Source organism: Megalops cyprinoides, chromosome 8 (genome assembly GCF_013368585.1).
Source record: "Megalops cyprinoides isolate fMegCyp1 chromosome 8, fMegCyp1.pri, whole genome shotgun sequence".
Lineage (NCBI taxonomy): Eukaryota > Metazoa > Chordata > Actinopteri > Elopiformes > Megalopidae > Megalops > Megalops cyprinoides.
This window is the reverse complement of record NC_050590.1, coordinates 874346-893428: the sequence shown is the minus strand read 5'-3', so window position 1 is coordinate 893428 and position 19083 is coordinate 874346. Positions and strand designations below refer to the sequence as shown.

Here is a 19083-nt window from a genome sequence, read left to right as displayed (position 1 = left end):
CCTAATTTTAAGATCCCTTATCTTAAAAATGCTTAACTGTAACACCTTATTTCAAGAAATCTTAACAAGTGTATTTCCACTAGTTCCATTGGCAGATTTTTTCACTTGTTACTAGCGAAAAACGCCTTGTATTCATCATTTTATTTCTTATTTTTGAAGGGCTATTTTTTGCAGCGTAGGTTGCACAAATCGTATTAGCCGAACAATAATAAGCCCTCTTCTTAAAAAAAACGCACACAAAATATCCCGTCAGCCAAACATTGTCAAGCTTGCCCTCCCGGAAAAACACTGACAAAATTCGTCTTAGCGAAACAATGAGAAGCTTTGTAGGCCTTAATACTGACACATAGAGGGACGGGGCGTGTTTGCGTGGAGAATCGTCCGTCGTTGTGCAGGGACAGTTAGTGACGCGCTGGTGCCGAGCTCTCAAATGATACCGAGGGTTTATCCGAACCGCACGCCGGTAATTGCTGTCTTTTTTAACCTAGCAACTTTCAGAAAAGTGGCTTCGCGGTAGGTCGGGAAAGAGAGTTTCTTTCTCGGGGCAGAAAAAAACGTAGGTCCCGTTCTTTCGAGGCAAAGAAGGAACTTCCCCCACCGGGACCACGGGACGCAAGAGGGTCGCCGTTTCGAGCCGGGCCCCGAGCTATTCTCCGTCCACTCTGGATGTGCGTAGCGGTGGCGCGTGGTCGTGGTCGGACGAAATAACCCCTCGGTGCGGGGTCGGCGCTCTTTAGCGTTCCGTCTCTTGCTCTTGAAGCTCCATCGAGCGTGATTTTAAATACTCTAGCGGCTCACGGGAAACGGCTGCTTCTTTTGTTGACGCGTTACATCGCTTTGCGTTGATTTGGTTTTGATTTGTTTTTTTATTGGGATGATATTTTGGGATTACGTCACGCCGTATCATCGTCATTTAGCCCTTTAGCCCCGGAGCGACTTGAACCCAGAATGAACCCAGTCAAATTCCGCTGCCGTTGGCTCCTGGTCGTTGCTGGCCAACGGCCTGGCTGGAATCGAACTGGAATCGTTACGTTAATGGACAGCGGCTTCCCATTGGCTGTTGGCAGTCCCCTCGGCGCTCGTGAAGGCCCCGACGCTGAAGAGTAGCTGGTCAGAATTGCGAGGCTTCCGGCTGTACGCAGCGGGGTCTGTGAGGACCGGTTTGCTGAGGGGTCCGTGTGGGATAAATCCGATTAGTCGATCGCGGGACGACACCCGAGAGCCAGGACTAAGCGAATGGACCGATGGGGGTGGTGTGTTATTATTGATTGTTCATCGTTGTGCGTATGCTTAGGTTCTCGTCCTTATGTTTCTGTGAGTATTGCTTTTGGTCTTCGTGACACTGTGGTTGGGTGTGGGAAGTAGGGAGTCGATGCCATTTTCTTTTCCATCTCTTTTTCACGTTGGTTTCGTTAGGAAGGGAGAAAGGGAAGTTTTTACTGTATCTTTTGTTTTGAGATTTATTTTGTTAGGTCAGTTAGTTTCCCTCTCTCGTTAGTTAGATTGTGTTTTGTTTGTTATTTTGGCTTGTCGACTCCTGAGTTTGTGTTCCCGGTTACCCACTTGATTTATGTTATATGTTTTATTTGTCTTTAAATGTTAGCGAAATTTCGAGTCCGAGTCCGATTCTGCCGGGTCGGAGCGGTGGACGGGTTCCCAAACTCGCAGGGCCACAAGGGGGGGGTGGGGGGGAGTGTGGGGTTTCAGCTACACCCCGCTGTGGCTCATTTTTCCCGCCCCCTCCCCCGGCGGTGCAGGGCCGTCGGGCGTCCCGTCGGCGGAGGCGTCTTTCCCTTCCCGGCCTCGCTCGTCTCTGGTGGCCGCCTGCCCGCCCCTGTCGGCGTTGCCGGGGGCGTGGCCCCGGGGGTCCCTCGCCACGCTGCGCCCGCCGCTGACCAGGGAGAGGGTCCGGGTCTGCGCCCCCCGGCCCCGGCACCGGTACAGCTCGCGGAAGGCCGAGCGGAACCGCTGCGACATCAGGCTGTACACCACGGGGTTAATGGCGCTGTTGGCGTAGACGCAGACCCGGCAGAAGAGCAGGAACCAGGCGTCTAAGTAGGGCGTGGCCACGAAGGAGTTAACCAGGACCAGCGTGCGGTAGGGCATCCACAGGAGGGCAAAGAGGATCACCACCACCGCCAGCATCTTCGTCACCTGAGGAAGAGGAGGATGTCACAGCATAAACCCGTTGAACTTAACCCTTTCGCACGTAACTTACTTTATACGCTACGTAGCGCGCGCGTTATGTTACATGGTCCGTCATGTTTTCATTAGCGCTGTTAAGCTTCTCATAGTTTTCGGTTAGCATCTGCTATATTTTTTAGCGTTAAATCGCTGTTTCCTCAAAGCTAAAATTAGCTAGAATTTTTTCCAATCTCGTGTTCTAATCGCGCCGGTTTTAGCGTACGCGCTAAACGGCAAATCACGCCGCTGCGACCGTACACGCGAAACTATAACTTCGGCGATGAAAAATTATGATGGGAATTATCGTCGAGAACAACGATCGCTCTTTTTAAACTGGCGTGATGTTAAAATTTGTCCGTAGCAAAGTATGGTTTGTGTTTTGATCTGGTCTTCAGAGCCCCACCCCCCAATCCTATTAATGATGATTTAAAAATGTGAGCTTTTTCTGGATTTATAATTTCGTTATAATTTTTCCCAAACAATTTTGAGCTGATTCTCAATCCTTTTCTAACACTTTTCGTGTGATTAGATGATGTATAGATGAAGAAGATCCTCTTTGTATAATTAGAGATGTAAAGAAAGAAGATCCTCTTTGTATAATTAGAAATGTAGAGATGAAGAAGATCCTGTTTGTGTAATCAGAGATGTAAGGATAAAGAAGTTCCTGTTTGTGTGATTAGCGATGTAAAGAATGAAGATCCCCTTTGTATAATTAACAATATAAAGATGAAGAATCTCGTCTTTGTATAATCAGAGATGTAAAGGTAAAGAAGATCCTCTTTCTGTGATTAAATATGAAAGAAAGAAGTTCCTCTTTGTGCGATTAGAGATGTAAAGAATGAATATCCCCTTTGTATAATTAACAATATAAAGACGAAGAATATCGTCTTTGTATAATCAGAGATGTAAAGGTAAAGAAGATCCTCTTTCTGTGATTAAATATGAAAGAAAGAAGTTCCTCTTTGTGTGATTAGAGATGTAAAGAATGAAGATCCCCTTTGTATAATTAACAATATAAAGATGAAGAATATCTTCTTTGTATAATCGGAGATGTAAAGGTAAAGAAGATCCTCTTTCTGTGATTAAATATGAAAGAAAGAAGTTCCTCTTTGTGTGATTAGAGATGTAAAGAATGAAGATCCCCTTTGTATAATTAACAATATAAAGATGAAGAATCTCGTCTTTGTATAATCAGAGATGTAAAGGTAAAGAAGATCCTCTTTCTGTGATTAAATATGAAAGAAAGAAGTTCCTCTTTGTGTGATTAGAGATGTAAAGAATGGAGATCCCCTTTGTATAATTAACAATATAAAGACGAAGAATATCGTCTTTGTATAATCGGAGATGTAAAGGTAAAGAAGATCCTCTTTCTGTGATTAAATATGAAAGAAAGAAGTTCCTCTGATTAGAGAAAGAAGTTCCTGATTAGAGATGTAACGGTAGAAGATCATTTTTGTGTGATTTGAGGCGTGAAGACGAAGCTCTGGATTCAAAGCCAGACGGTTTTTTGTGGGATGATTAAAGATGTAAAGCGCGTGAGGTTAGCACGGGGGCGTCGTTGTGGCAGCACAACCACGACAACTGTCCTCCGGGGCTCTCCCCGAAAGCCCGGGCAGCCAATCAGGGCCGACGTCCCTCTCCCCCCCCCCCCCCCCGCTTCGGTTTTAGACTTCCAGACAGCTCTGGTGCTCCGGACTCCCCCTCACGCCTTTTTCCACCCGGTTTAAATCTTTAAAAAGCTCCTCCGCTGATTTATTTATCGCGTCTCTTCCCGAAGACGCCGGGACCCGTCGCGGCTGAATGGGTAAAGGCCGCCGGGAGGGCGGCGGGCGGACTTCCTGAGGGTCCCCCGCCGGCGGACGTGACCTTTGCCGGCGCGGAAAAGCGCCGCGGCGTCTCCGAGGGTCTCGGCGAGGAAGGGGGCGGTGGGAGGGGGAGGGGGGGAGAGGTTTAATTAAAGAACGGTGAGGTAACGAGAGTCGCACCGCTGCCGAAAGGGCGAGGGAAACGCTCTCCGTTTGAGAAGGAGCGCGGAGTAGGCCTTGGGAGAAAGCATCCGTTACGTGTAACGAGGGGCGGCCGTTGTAGCGTAGCGGCGCGGTGCAGGGCTTGTAACCGAAAGGTTGCTGGTCGCCCTTACACAGAGCCGCTTACACAGGTTACAGTTTTATCCGTTTACACAGCTGGATATTTACTGAGGAGATTCTGGGTTAAGAACCTCGCCCAAGGGGTACAGCAGCAGCGCCCCAGCAGGGAATCGAGCCGTCAGCCTTCCGGTTACGATCCTCACTTCTTACCGCTGTGCTACACTGGTCTCTGTCCGCTCCACTGCCCTTAATAAGAGACCCTTTTCCTGGAGGGGGCGTTTAACCCCTTTCGCACGCAAACTTATTTTTATGCTACGTACGCTACACGATTCGTTACGTTTTCATCAGCGTCATTAAGCCTCTCGTCGTTTTCGGTTAGCGCTTGCGATATTTTTTCATCGCAAATCGCTATTAATCGAGTCGAGCAAATCGAGTTAAATCGCTGTTTCCACAAAGCTAAAATTAGCTAGAGTTTCCTCCAATCTCGCGTTCTGATCGCACCGGCTTTAGCATACGCGCTAAACGGCTGATCACACCGGTGTGACCGCACGCGCGAAAGGGTTATTCCATTATGCTAAATAATTAGCGGCCTAACAAACATTATCGAATTGCTAAGGCTTCGAATTGCTAACGAAGTTAAGGCTATATGCAGCTAAATAAATATATTGTCACATGCGCTATTAGGCTTATCCAAGTGTACGTGGGGACTGGGGAAGCTAAATCACCCCGCTTACTGCATGTTTAACTTCATGTTCTGTTTTTTATTCATCATTTGTTTTATAAGTTATTGTGTTGGTGTTACAAGTTCATAAGCTGTGTTACGTTGTACTGTGCTGCAATAAATTAACAAAATGTTCAGTCTCCTTGCTGGTTGTTCTGACATTCAGAATCATTACCGCTTTAGCCATTAGCATCGTGGCTAATGTCATCATGGCATCATTAACAACCGGGTCGCTTCGTGCTTGCGCTTGTAAAATTTATATTTTAAAGGCTCATTATTACGGTTTTGTGTTTCTCTGTAACGTAGCACAGCGTTAACAATGTTACTTATAACGTTCTTCCTCAGCCCTGGAGCTCAAACAATTTTCCGATGCCCCAAAATATATATATATTAAATTAATATCATAAACGTGCGACGACTAGTCGACTAATGGCTTGAGCTAACGACTACTACGCCTCCCCGACCATCTCGGGGGGCGGCAGACCGCTGACAGCTTCAAAAAAAGGACTCAAAGCATTTCTTTTCAGTAAAAACCTATGATTTCTGAAATTAAATTGTCAGTTTTTTTGCTCGATATCCTGCGATTCACGATGGACGTGTTTTTATCCCGTAGCGCTTTGAGATTTGCTTCGAATGTAAAGAAGTGCGTTACGAATAAAGTGTATTATTATTGTTATTATTATTACAATACAATATTATAATGTTATTGTTATTATCGTTACTAGTCGGCTAGGAGAATCTTTGGTCGGTCGGGGGCGGCCCTGCGTTTAAATCCGACCCACTCTCCCGCACACACACACACACACACACACACACACACACACACACACACACACCCACCCCACCCCGTACGAAACTCGCCTGCTTCCTGGACGCTTCCGGGCCGCCCCCCCCCGACCGCTGACAGTTTCAAAAAAGGACTCGAAGCATTTCTTTGCATTTAAATCCGACCCACTCTCCCGCACACACACACACACACACGCACACACACACACGCACACACACACACACACACATCCCGTATGAAACTCGCCTGCTTCCTGGACGCTTCCGGGCCGCCCCCCCCCGACCGCTGACAGTTTCAAAAAAGGACTCGAAGCATTTCTTTGCATTTAAATCCGACCCACTCTCCCGCACACACACACACACACACACACACACACACACACACACACCCCACCCCATACGAAAACTCGCCTTTAAATCTTTGCATTTAAATCCGACCCACTCTCCCGCACACACACACACACACACACACACACACACACACACCCCACCCCATACGAAAACTCGCCTTTAAATCTTTGCATTTAAATCCGACCCACTCTCCCGCACACACACACACACACACACACACACACACACACACCCCACCCCATACGAAAACTCGCCTTTAAATCTTTGCATTTAAATCCGACCCACTCTCCCGCACACACACACACACACACACACACACACACACACACACACACCCCACCCCATACGAAAACTCGCCTTTAAATCTTTGCATTTAAATCCGACCCACTCTCCCGCACACACACACACACACACACACACACCCCGTACGAAAACTCGCCTTTAAATCTTTGCATTTAAATCCGACCCACTCTCCCGCACACACACACACACACACACACACACACACACACACACACACACACACACACACACCCCACCCCATACGAAAACTCGCCTTTAAATCTTTGCATTTAAATCCGACCCACTCTCCCGCACACACACACACACACACACACACACACACACACACACACACACACACCCCACCCCATACGAAAACTCGCCTTTAAATCTTTGCATTTAAATCCGACCCACTCTCCCGCACACACACACACACACACACACACACACACACACACACACACACACACACACACACACACCCCACCCCATACGAAAACTCGCCTTTAAATCTTTGCATTTAAATCCGACCCACTCTCCCGCACACACACACACACACACACACACACACGCACACACACACACACCCCACCCCGTACGAAAACTCGCCTTTAAATCTTTGCATTTAAATCCGACCCACTCTCCCGCACACACACACACACACACACACACACACACACACACACACACACACCCCGTACGAAAACTCGCCTGCTTCCTGGACGACAGCGCGTTCCTGGTCCGCCCCCCGGCCCCGGCCCCGGCCCCGCCCCCGGGCCCCGCCCCGGCGCTCCGCCGCCCGGGCCCCGGGCCGGGCCCCAGGTACAGCGCCCGGGCGATGAGGGCGTAGAGGGCGACGGCCAGCAGCAGGGGGACCGCGTAGAAGGCGGCGAAGTCGATCAGGTAGACGGGGAGGTAGAGGCCGCGGGAGACCCGGTAGCCGCACTGCGCCCTCCGCCCCGGCGCCTCCTGCAGGTCCACCAGCGGGAGCCAGAGGGCGCAGTAGACGCAGGTGAGCGCCCAGACGCCGGCGATGATGCGCTTGGCCCGCGACACCGTGCACATCGCCTGCGCCCTCATCGGGTGGCAGATGGCGATGTACCTTTCAGGAAGAGACGACACGCTTAGAAAAGGTTCGGCTAAGCTGACGGTAAAGCAACATTAGCATTATGTACCTTTCCGGAAGAGACGACACGCTTAGAAAAGGTTCGGCTAAGCTGACGCTAAAGCAACATTAGCATTATGTACCTTTCCGGAAGAGACGACACGCTTAGAAAAGGTTCGGCTAAAGCAACATTAGCATTATGTACCTTTAAGAAAGGACACACATAGAAAGGTTCGGCTAAGCTGACGCTGAAGCAGCATTAGCATTATGTAGCTTTCAGAAAGAAAGGACACACTTAGAAAAGGTTCAGCTAAGCTGACGCTGAAGCAGCATTAGCATTATGTACCTTTCCGGAAGAGACGACACACTTAGAAAAGGTTCGGCTAAAGCAGCATTAGCATTATGTACCTTTCCGGAAGAGACGACACGCTTAGAAAAGGTTCGGCTAAGCTGACGCTGAAGCAGCATTAGCATTATGTAGCTTTCAGAAAGAAAGGACACACTTAGAAAAGGTTCAGCTAAGCTGACGCTGAAGCAGCATTAGCATTATGTACCTTTCCGGAAGAGACGACACACAAACATAGAAAGATTCAGCTAAGCTGACGCTGAAGCAGCATTAGCATTATGTACCTTTCCGGAAGAGACGACACACAAAGATAGAAAGATTCGGCTAAGCTGACGCTGAAGCAACATTAGCATTATGTACCTTTTCCGGAAGAGACGACACGCTTAGAAAAGGTTTAGCTGACGCTAAAGCAACAATAGCATTATGTACCTTTCCGGAAGAGACGACACACTTAGAAAAAGTTCGGCTAAGCTGACACTAAAGCAACATTAGCATTATGTACCTTTCCGGAAGAAACGACACTCAAACATAGAAAGATTCAGCTAAGCTGACGCTGAAGCAGCATTAGCATTATGTAGCTTTCAGAAAGAAAGGACACACTTAGAAAAGGTTCAGCTAAGCTGACGCTAAAGCAGCATTAGCATTATGTACCTTTACGAAAGAAACGACACACTTAGAAAAGGTTTAGCTGACGCTAAAGCAACAATAGCATTATGTACCTTTCAGAAAGAAACGACACACTTAGAAAAGGTTTAGCTGACGCTAAAGCAACATTAGCATTATGTACCTTTAAGAAAGAAACGACACACTTAGAAAAGGTTTAGCTGACGCAAAAGCAACATTAGCATTATGTACCTTTCAGGAAGAAACGGCACACTTAGAAAAGGTTCGGCTAAGGCAGCATTAGCATTATGTACCTTTCAGGAAGAAACGACAAACTTAGAAAAGGTTCGGCTAAAGCAACATTAGCATTATGTACCTTTCAGAAAGAAACGACACACTTAGAAAAGGTTTAGCTGACGCTAAAGCAACAATAGCATTATGTACCTTTAAGAAAGAAACGACACACTTAGAAAAGGTTTAGCTGACGCTAAAGCAGCATTAGCATTATGTACCTTTCAGAAAGAAACGACACACTTAGAAAAGGTTTAGCTGACGCTAAAGCAACAATAGCATTATGTACCTTTAAGAAAGAAACGACACACTTAGAAAAGGTTTAGCTGACTCTAAAGCAACATTAGCATTGTGTACCTTTAAGAAAGGACACACATAGAAAGGTTCGGCTAAGCTGACGCTAAAGCAACATTAGCATTATGTACCTTTCCGGAAGAGACGACACACTTAGAAAAGGTTCGGCTAAGCTGACACTAAAGCAACATTAGCATTATGTACCTTTCCGGAAGAAACGACACTCAAACATAGAAAGATTCAGCTAAGCTGACGCTGAAGCAGCATTAGCATTATGTACCTTTCAGAAAGAAACGACACACTTAGAAAAGGTTCGGCTGAAGCAGCATTAGCATTATGTACCTTTCCGGCAGAAACGACACACTTAGAAAAGGTTCGGCTAAAGCAACATTAGCATTATGTACCTTTCCGGAAGAAACGACACGCTTAGAAAAGGTTCGGCTAAAGCAACATTAGCATTATGTACCTTTCAGGAAGAAACGACACACTTAGAAAAGGTTTAGCTGACGCTAAAGCAGCATTAGCATTATGTACCTTTCAGGAAGAAACGACACACTTAGAAAAGGTTTAGCTGACGCTAAAGCAACAATAGCATTATGTACCTTTAAGAAAGAAACGACACACTTAGAAAAGGTTTAGCTGACGCTAAAGCAACAATAGCATTATGTACCTTTAAGAAAGAAACGACACACTTAGAAAAGGTTTAGCTGACTCTAAAGCAACATTAGCATTGTGTACCTTTAAGAAAGGACACACATAGAAAGGTTCGGCTAAGCTGACGCTAAAGCAACATTAGCATTATGTACCTTTCCGGAAGAGACGACACGCTTAGAAAAGGTTCCGCTAAGCTGACGCTGAAGCAGCATTAGCATTAGCATTATGTACCTTTCCGGAAGAAACGACAAACACACATAGAAAGGTTCAGCTAAGCTGACGCTAAGCTAGCATCAGCTTTAGGGTTGCGCTAGCGGTACCGCTAGGGTTAGCGTCAGCATGTTTGTGAGTTTTAGCAGTTAGCCTGTCGGTTACTGTTACCAGCAGGGAGCGAGGTTAGCGTTAGCTGGAGCGTTAATAGAACAATGAGGCCGCTCTCACCTCTCCACGGTGAAGACAGTGATGGAGCAGGAGGAGACCTTGATGCCCGGGTGGGTTAGCGTGGGCATGTTTGTGAGCGTTAGCAGTAGCGTGTCGTGTATTACCAGCAGCGTTAGGTGCGAGGTTAGCGTTAGCCGGAGCGTTAATAGAATAATTTGTGTATTACCAGCAGGGTGCAAGGTTAGCGTTAGCTGGAGCGTTAACAGAATAATGAGGCCGCTCTCACCTCTCCACGGTGAAGGCGGTGATGGAGCAGGAGGAGACCTTGATGCCCAGGTGGGTTAGCGTCAGCATGTTTGTGAGTGTTAGCAGTTAGCGTGTCGGTTACTATTACCAGCAGGGTGCAAGGTTAGCATTAGCTGCAAGGTTAGCGTTAGCTAGAGCATTAACAGAATAATGAGGCCGCTCTCACCTCTAGACGGTGAAGGCGGTGATGGGGCAGGAGGAGACCTTGATGCCCAGGTGGGTTAGCGTCAGCATGTTTATGAGTGTTAGCAGTTAGCGTGTTGTGTATTAAAAGCAGCGTTGGGTGCAAGGTTAGCGTTAGCCCCCGGTCTCTCCGGTTAGCCGGCCGCTCTCACCTCTCCACGGTGAAGGCGGTGATGGGGCAGGAGGAGACCTTGATGCCCAGGTGGGTTAGCGTGGGCATGTTTGTGAGTGTTAGCAGTTAGCGTGTCGTGTATTGAAAGCAGCATTAGGTGCGAGGTTAGCGTTAGCCGGAGCGTTAATAGAATAATTTGTGTATTACCAGCAGGGTGCAAGGTTAGCGTTAGCTGGAGCGTTAATAGAATAATGAGGCCGCTCTCACCTCTCCACGGTGAAGGCAGTGATGGAGCAGGAGGAGACGTTGATGCCCGGGTGGGTTAGTGTCAGCATGTTTGGGAGCGTTAGCAGTTAGCATGTCGTGTATCACCAGCAGCGCTGGGTGCAAGGTTAGCGTTAGCTGTAGCGTTAATAGAATAATTCGTGTATTACCAGCAGCGTTAGGTGCAAGGTTAGCGTTGGCTGGAGCGTTAATAGAGTAATGAGGCCGCTCTCACCTCTCCACGGTGAAGGCGGTAATGGAGCAGGAGGAGACCTTGATGCCCGGGTGGGTTAGCGTGGGCATGTTTGTGAGCGTTAGCAGTTAGCGTGTCGTGTATTACCAGCAGGGTGCAAGGTTAGCGTTGGCTGGAGCGTTAATAGAGTAATGAGGCCGCTCTCACCTCTCCACGGTGAAGGCGGTAATGGAGCAGGAGGAGACCTTGATGCCCGGGTGGGTTAGCGTGGGCATGTTTGTGAGCGTTAGCAGTTAGCGTGTCGTGTATTGAAAGCAGCGTTGGGTGCAAGGTTAGCGTTAGCCCCCGGTCTCTCCGGTTAGCCGGCCGCTCTCACCTCTCCACGGTGAAGGCGGTGATGGAGCAGGAGGAGACGTTGATGCCCGGGTGGGTTAGCGTCAGCATGTTTGTGAGCGTTAGCAGTTAGCGTGTCGTGTATTGAAAGCAGCGTTGGGTGCAAGGTTAGCGTTAGCCCCCGGTCTCTCCGGTTAGCCGGCTGCTCTCACCTCTCCACGGTGAAGGCGGTGATGGAGCAGGAGGAGACCTTGATGCCCGGGTGGGTTAGCGTCAGCATGTTTGTGAGTGTTAGCAGTAGTGTGTTGGTTACTATTACCAGCAGTGTTAGGTGCGAGGTTAGCGTTAGCTGGAGCGTTAACAGAATAATGAGGCCGCTCTCACCTCTCCACGGTGAAGGCGGTGATGGAGCAGGAGGAGACGTTGATGCCCGGGTGGGTTAGCGTCAGCATGTTTGTGAGTGTTAGCAGTTAGCGTGTCGTGTATTGAAAGCAGCGTTGGGTGCAAGGTTAGCGTTAGCCCCCGGTCTCTCTCACCTCTCCACGGTGAAGGCGGTGATGGAGCAGGAGGAGACCTTGATGCCCGGGTGGGTTAGCGTCGGCATGTTTGTGAGTGTTAGCAGTAGCGTGTCGTGTATTACCAGCAGCGTTAGGTGCAAGGTTAGCGTTAGCCCCCAGTCTCTCCGGTTAGCCGGCCGCTCTCACCTCTCCACGGTGAAGGCGGTGATGGGGCAGGAGGAGACCTTGATGCCCGGGTGGGTTAGCATGGGCATGTTTGTGAGTGTTAGCAGTTAGCGTTAGCTGGTGTATTAAAAGCAGCATTAGGTGCAAGGTTAGCGTTAGCCCCCGGTCTCTCTCACCTCTCCACGGTGAAGGCGGTGATGGAGCAGGAGGAGACGTTGATGCCCAGGTACTGGAAGTAGGTGATGCCGAGGCAGCCGGCGCGGCCGTACACCCACGCGCCCGCCAGGCTGTCGGAGACGCTCGGCAGGCCGGCCGCCACCAGCACGGTGAGGTCGGCCGCCGCTAGGCTAACCAGGTAGCAGTTGGTGGGCGTGCGCATGTGCCGGGCGGTCAGCACCACCAGGACGACCATGGCGTTGCCCACGATGCCCGCCGCGCAGACCAGGAGGACGAGGAACGCCGACGCCGCCTTGTACCGGAGCGACTCCGGGGTCGCGTCCAGCGGGGGCGCGCCGGCCGGGGGGACGGAGCTAGCGTTCTCCGCCATCGTCTTTCGCGACCCCTCTGGTCTTCGCGGCGACCGTCGGCGCCTGATATTTTCGGAGGAGCTCCGGTTGCGTCCAATAGGAGAGTTTCCCTCACCTCCGACTCCGGCGACCGACCCTCTGGTCCTCCTATCGACCGTCGGCGCCTGATATTTTCAGAGGAGCTCCGGTCGCGTCCGATAGGAGAGTTTCCTCGCTCCGACTCCGGCGACCGACCCTCCGATCCTCCTAGCGGCCGTCTCCGCCTGATGTTTTCGGAGGAGCTCCGGTCGCGTCCCAAAGGAGCGTTTCCCTCACCTCCGACTCCGGCGACCGACCCTCTGATCTTCCTAGCGGCCGTCTCCGCCTGATGTTTTCGGAGGAGCTCCGGTCGCGTCTGATAGGAGCGTTTCCCTCGCCTCCGTCTTCGGCGACCGACCCTCTGATCTTCCTAGCGACCGTCTCCGCCTGATGTTTTTGGAGGAGCTCCGGCCGCGTCCGATAGGAGCGTTCCCTCGCTTCCGACTCTGGCGACCGACCCTCTGGTCCTCCTAGCGACCGTCTCCGCCTGATATTTTCGGAGGAGCTCCGGCCGCGTCCCAAAGGAGCGTTTCCCTCGCCTCCGACTCCGGCGACCGACCCTCTGATCTTCCTAGCGGCCGTCTCCGCCTGATGTTTTCGGATGAGCTCCGGTCGGCATCCGATAGGAGAATTTCCCTCGCCTCCGTCTTCGGCGATCGACCCTCTGATCTTCCTAGCGACCGTCGGCGCCTGATGTTTTCGGAGCTCCGGTTGCGTCCGATAGGAGAGTTTCCTCGCCTCCGACTCCGGCGATCGACCCTCTGATCCTCCTAGCGACCGTCTCCGTCTGATATTTTCTGAGGAGCTCCGGCTGCGTCCCAAAGGAACGGTTCCTCGTTTCCGTCTTCGGCGACCGACCCTCTGATCCTCCTAGCGACCGTCTCCGCCTGATGTTTTCGGAGGAGCTCCGGCTGCGTCCGATAGGAGCGTTTCCCTCGCCTCCGTCCTCGGCGACCGACCCTCTGATCCTCCTAGCGACCGTCTCCGTCTGATATTTTCTGAGGAGCTCCGGCCGCGTCCGATAGGAGCGTTTCCCTCGCCTCCGTCCTCGGCGGCCGACCGTCCGAAGTGTGACTTTCGCGGGCGGGCCGTCGAGACCGTCCCCGTCGCTTCCCAGCTGTTACCCGACACCTCTCTCTCTCTCCGCTGAGGCTCCTGGGAAAAAAAAAAGAAAGAAAAAAAAAAGATCGGAAAGGTTAAACTGGCGGAGCGACGCGGCTTTACGCGATTGAAACACAACGTTCAGATCTGAGATTTCGCTTGCTAAGCTAAAATGCGCCGAGAAACGTGTGTTAAAATGTCTGGAAATTGAGCTACTGGACACCTGAATGAATAAAGTGATGAATAAAGTGTCTGTCTGTCTGTCTGTCTGTCTGTCTATCTATCTATCTATCTATCTATCTATCTATCTATCTATCTATCTATCTATCTATCTATCTATCTATCTATCTATCTATCTATCTATCTAGCTAGTACCTGAACTCACCGCCGCAACCCTGTGTTTCCCTCCCGACCGCTACGTTCCGCCGCCGAGCGTCCCCCGGCCGACCCGCGGCGTCGCATTCGCTAAATCGCGCTCCGGGACTTTCTCCGCCGTCGCGTCCCCCCCCCCCGCGGCGGCGGCGGGAACGAACTCCCGCGCCTCACCCGCTCTGCCGAGTCCTCCCCCCCTCCGCCTTCAAGAAAGACCCGAAGGCACGTCTCGTTCCGATCCCGCCCCGAGCGGCCCGAAACGCTACCCCGCCGAAAGGAACTTCTCGTGTCCCGGAACATGTCTCCCGCTAAGCTATAACATAAAACGATGTTTCAAAAGGACACGCGATTTAACGGTTCGACGCGCCCGTTAGCTCGTTAGCGCTCGTTCGCCTGCCGGTTGGTACCTTGCCCGGCCGAGCCTTCGGAGCTTTACCGCGCGGCGGTAATAACGCTAATTATTTATCTAATATCGTCGGCTCCAGAGTTCGAATTACGCGGGGGATCGGTGGGGGGTGGAAACGTTTATACACGCTTCTTATCTGTAATTGTAAATATTACATTATATTTCCCCGTATTCGCGCCTGGAGGAATCTTGTAACACGATCTCGGGCGCCCCTAAAGCGGACCACACTTTGTAATATTTACAAGACTGTTAGCAGGTCTTTATTAGCGGGGTCAGATTAGCGGGGTCAGACCCCCCACCCCCTCGATCCCCCCCCCGTGATTCGAACCCCGGTCGACTCGGTATGGCTTTTTCGCTTGTGTTGTATTGTACCTCGCTTTGTAAGTGACGCTTTGGATAAAAGCAGCACCGCGTCCTCAAACAGACCTCGCTCTCAGCTGAGAACTTCGGGGAGTAAAAGTCCTGCCAACGTGTTTGTTGTAGCCGTTCGCTAAACAGGGCGATTTTGCTAATTCGCTCCTCTACCTGGCCGAAGAGCTGTGCTAAGTCCGGGCGCACCTACACGTCGAAGATTTCCCTTTATTTTTATTCATTTCCCACATTTACATTTACATTTATTCACTCGGCAGACGCTTTTATCCGAAGCGCTAACGTATTAACCGCGTCCGCTAAAAAGCCGCGTCATTTCGGAAAACGCGTTTCAACCAGAGGTGGAAAACCCCCGGCTTCAGAGAGTAAAAGTCCTGCTAACGTATTTGTTCTAGCCGTTCGCTAAACAAGGCGATTTCGCTAATTCGCTCCTCTACCTGGCCGAAGAGCTGTGCTAATTAAATTCGGTTGGTGTAGCGCACAGGCGGTACAAATACGTTTGGCAGGACTTTTACTCTGAAGCCGGGGGTTTTCCACCTCTGGTTGAAACGCGTTTTCCGAAATGACGCGGCTTTTTAGCGGACGCGGTTAATACGTTAATACCGCCCGTGCGCTACACCAGCCGAATTTAATTAGCACAGCTCTTCGGCCAGGTAGAGGAGCGAATTAGCGAAATCACGTTGTTTAGCGAACGGCTACAACAAATACGTTAGCAGGACTTTTACTCTCTGAAGCCGGGGGTTTTCCACCTCTGGGTGAAACGCGTTTTCCGAAATGATGCGGCTTTTTAGCGGACGCGGTTAATACGTTAGCGTTTCGGATAAAAGCGTCTGCCGAGTGAATAAATGTAAATGTAAATGTGGAAAATGAATAAAAATAAAGGGAAATCTTCGACGCATAGGCGCGCCCGGACTTTTGACCGGTAGCGTGGGTCTGTGCGCTAAATGCCCGTCTGCTAACGTGACGTGACGTGTTTCAACCAGAGGTGGAAAACCCCGGCTTCAGAGTAAAAGTCCTGCTAACGTATTTGTCCCGCCCGTGCGCTACACCAGCCGAATTTAATTAGCACAGCTCTTCGGCCAGGTAGAGGAGCTAATTAGCGAAATCGCCCTGTTTAGCGAACGGCTACAACAAATACGTTGGCAGGACTTTTACTCTGAAGCCGGGGCGCTTAAATACCCCACACTCTTACATACCCTACACTCTTAAATACCCCACGCGCTTAAATACCCCACACACTTACACACCCTACACTCTTAAATACCCCACGCGCTTAAATACCTCACACTCTTACATACCCTACACTCTTAAATACCCCACGCGCTTAAATACCCCACACACTTACACACCCTACACTCTTAAATACCCCACGCGCTTAAATACCCCACACTCTTACATACCCTACACTCTTAAATACCCCACACTCTTACATACCCTACACTCTTAAATACCCAACGTGCTTAAATACCCCACACTCTTACATACCCTACACTCTTAAATACCCCACGCGCTTAAATACCCCACACTCTTACATACCCTACACTCTTAAATACCCCACGCACTTAAATACCCCACACTCTTACATACCCTACACTCTTAAATACCCCACACTCTTACATACCCTACACTCTTAAATACCCCACACTCTTAAATACCCCACACTCTTACATACCCTACACTCTTAAATACCCCACACTCTTACATACCCTACACTCTTAAATACCCCGCGCACTTAAATACCCCACACTCTTACATACCCTACACTCTTACATACCCCACACTCTTACATACCCTACACTCTTACATACCCCATGCACTTAAATACCCCACGCTCTTAAATACCCCAAATTCTTAAAAACCTCACACTCTTAAATACCCCACGCTCTTAAATACCCCACACTCTTAAATAACCCAAGCACTTAAATACCCCACACTCTTACATACCCTACACTCTTACATACCCCACACTCTTACATACCCTACACTCTGAAATACCCCACACTCTTACATACCCTACACTCTTAAATACCCCACGCGCTTAAATACCTCACACTCTTACATACTCTACACTCTTAAATACCCCACACTCTTACATACCCTACACTCTTAAATACCCCACGCGCTTAAATACCCCACACTCTTACATACCCTACACTCTTAAATACCCCATGCGCTTAAATACCCCACACTCTTACATACCCTACGCTCTTAAATACCCAACGCGCTTAAATACCCCACACTCTTACATACCCCACACTCTTAAATACCCCACGCGCTTAAATACCCCACACTCTTACATACCCTACACTCTTAAATACCCCACGCGCTTAAATACCCCACACTCTTACATACCCTACACTCTTAAATACCCCACACTCTTACATACCCTACACTCTTAAATACCCCACACTCTTACATACCCTACACTCTTAAATACCCCACGCACTTAAATACCCCACACTCTTACATACCCTACACTCTTAAATACCCCACACTCTTACATACCCTACACTCTTAAATACCCCATGCACTTAAATACCCCACGCTCTTAAATACCCCAAATTCTTAAAAACCTCACACTCTTAAATACCCCACGCTCTTAAATACCCCACACTCTTAAATAACCCAAGCACTTAAATACCCCACACTCTTAAATACCCCACGCTCTTAAATACCCCACACTCTTAAATACCCCGTGCTCTTAAATAACCCATGTTCTTAAATACCCCGTGCTCTTAAATACCCCATGCTCTTAAATACCCCACACTCTTAAATACCCCACACTCTTAAATAACCCAAGCACTTAAATAACCCACACTCTTAAATAACCCAAGCACTTAAATACCCCACACTCTTAAATAACCCCACACTCTTAAATACCCCACGCTCTTAAATACCCCACACTCTTAAATAACCCAAGCACTTAAATACCCCACACTCTTAAATAACCCCACACTCTTAAATACCCCACGCTCTTAAATACCCCGTGCTCTTAAATACCCAATGCTCTTAAATACCCCACGCTCTTAAATACCCCACACTCTGAAATAACTCATGCTCTTAAATACCCCACACTCTTAAATAACCCACACTCTTAAATAATCCACACTCTTAAATACCCCACACTCTTAAATACCCCACGCTCTTAAATACTCCACACTCTTAAATACCCCGTGCTCTTAAATACCCAATGCTCTTAAATACCCCACACTCTTAAATACCCCACACTCTGAAATAACTCATGCTCTTAAATACCCCACACTCTTAAATAACCCACACTCTTCAATAACCCATGCTCTTAATTACCCCACACTCTTAAATAACCCAAGCACTTAAATACCCCGTGCTCTTAAATAACCCCACACTCTTAAATATCCCACGCTCTTAAACACCTCACACTCTTAAATACCCCACACTCTTAAATAACCCAAGCACTTAAATACCCCACACTCTTAAATAACCCAAGCACTTAAATACCCCACACTCTTAAATACCCCGTGCTCTTAAATACCCCACACTCTTAAATAACCCACACTCTTAAATACCCCACACTCTTAAATAACCCATGCTCTTAAATACCCCACACTCTTAAATACCCCACACTCTTAAATAACCCATGCTCTTAATTACCCCACACTCTTAAATAACCCAAGCACTTAAATACCCCGTGCTCTTAAATAACCCATGCTCTTAAATACCCCACACTCTTAAATAACCCACGCTCTTAAATACCCCACACTCTTAAATAACCCACACTCTTAAATAACCCATGCTCTTAAATACCCCGTGCTCTTAAATACCCCACACTCTTAAATAACCCAAGCACTTAAATACCCCACACTCTTAAATAACCCATGCTCTGAAATACCCCACACTCTTAAATACCCCACACTCTTAAATACCTGTTTGTCTGTTTGTTATGTGTGAATGCGCTATCAGGAATTGCTGCTCGATTTTGTTGTAATCTGTGCACTGACAGTAAAGGGATCTATCTATCTATCTGCACTTAAATACCCCACACTTTTAAATAACCCAAGCACTTAAATACCCCACACTCTTAAATACCCCACA

General features: G+C 49.0%; 1 protein-coding gene across 1 annotated transcript; it reads right to left on the bottom strand.

Moving 5' to 3' along the window:
- Positions 1–1707: 1707 nt before the first annotated feature.
- Positions 1708–12706, bottom strand: LOC118782219 (thyrotropin-releasing hormone receptor-like). The gene is made up of 3 exons (XM_036535521.1): positions 12336–12706; positions 7123–7513; positions 1708–2154 (listed from the first exon to the last, which is right to left on the bottom strand). Exons 1-3 carry the CDS (start codon positions 12704–12706, stop codon positions 1708–1710), a joined length of 1209 nt encoding a protein of 402 aa, XP_036391414.1.
- Positions 12707–19083: the final 6377 nt, after the last annotated feature.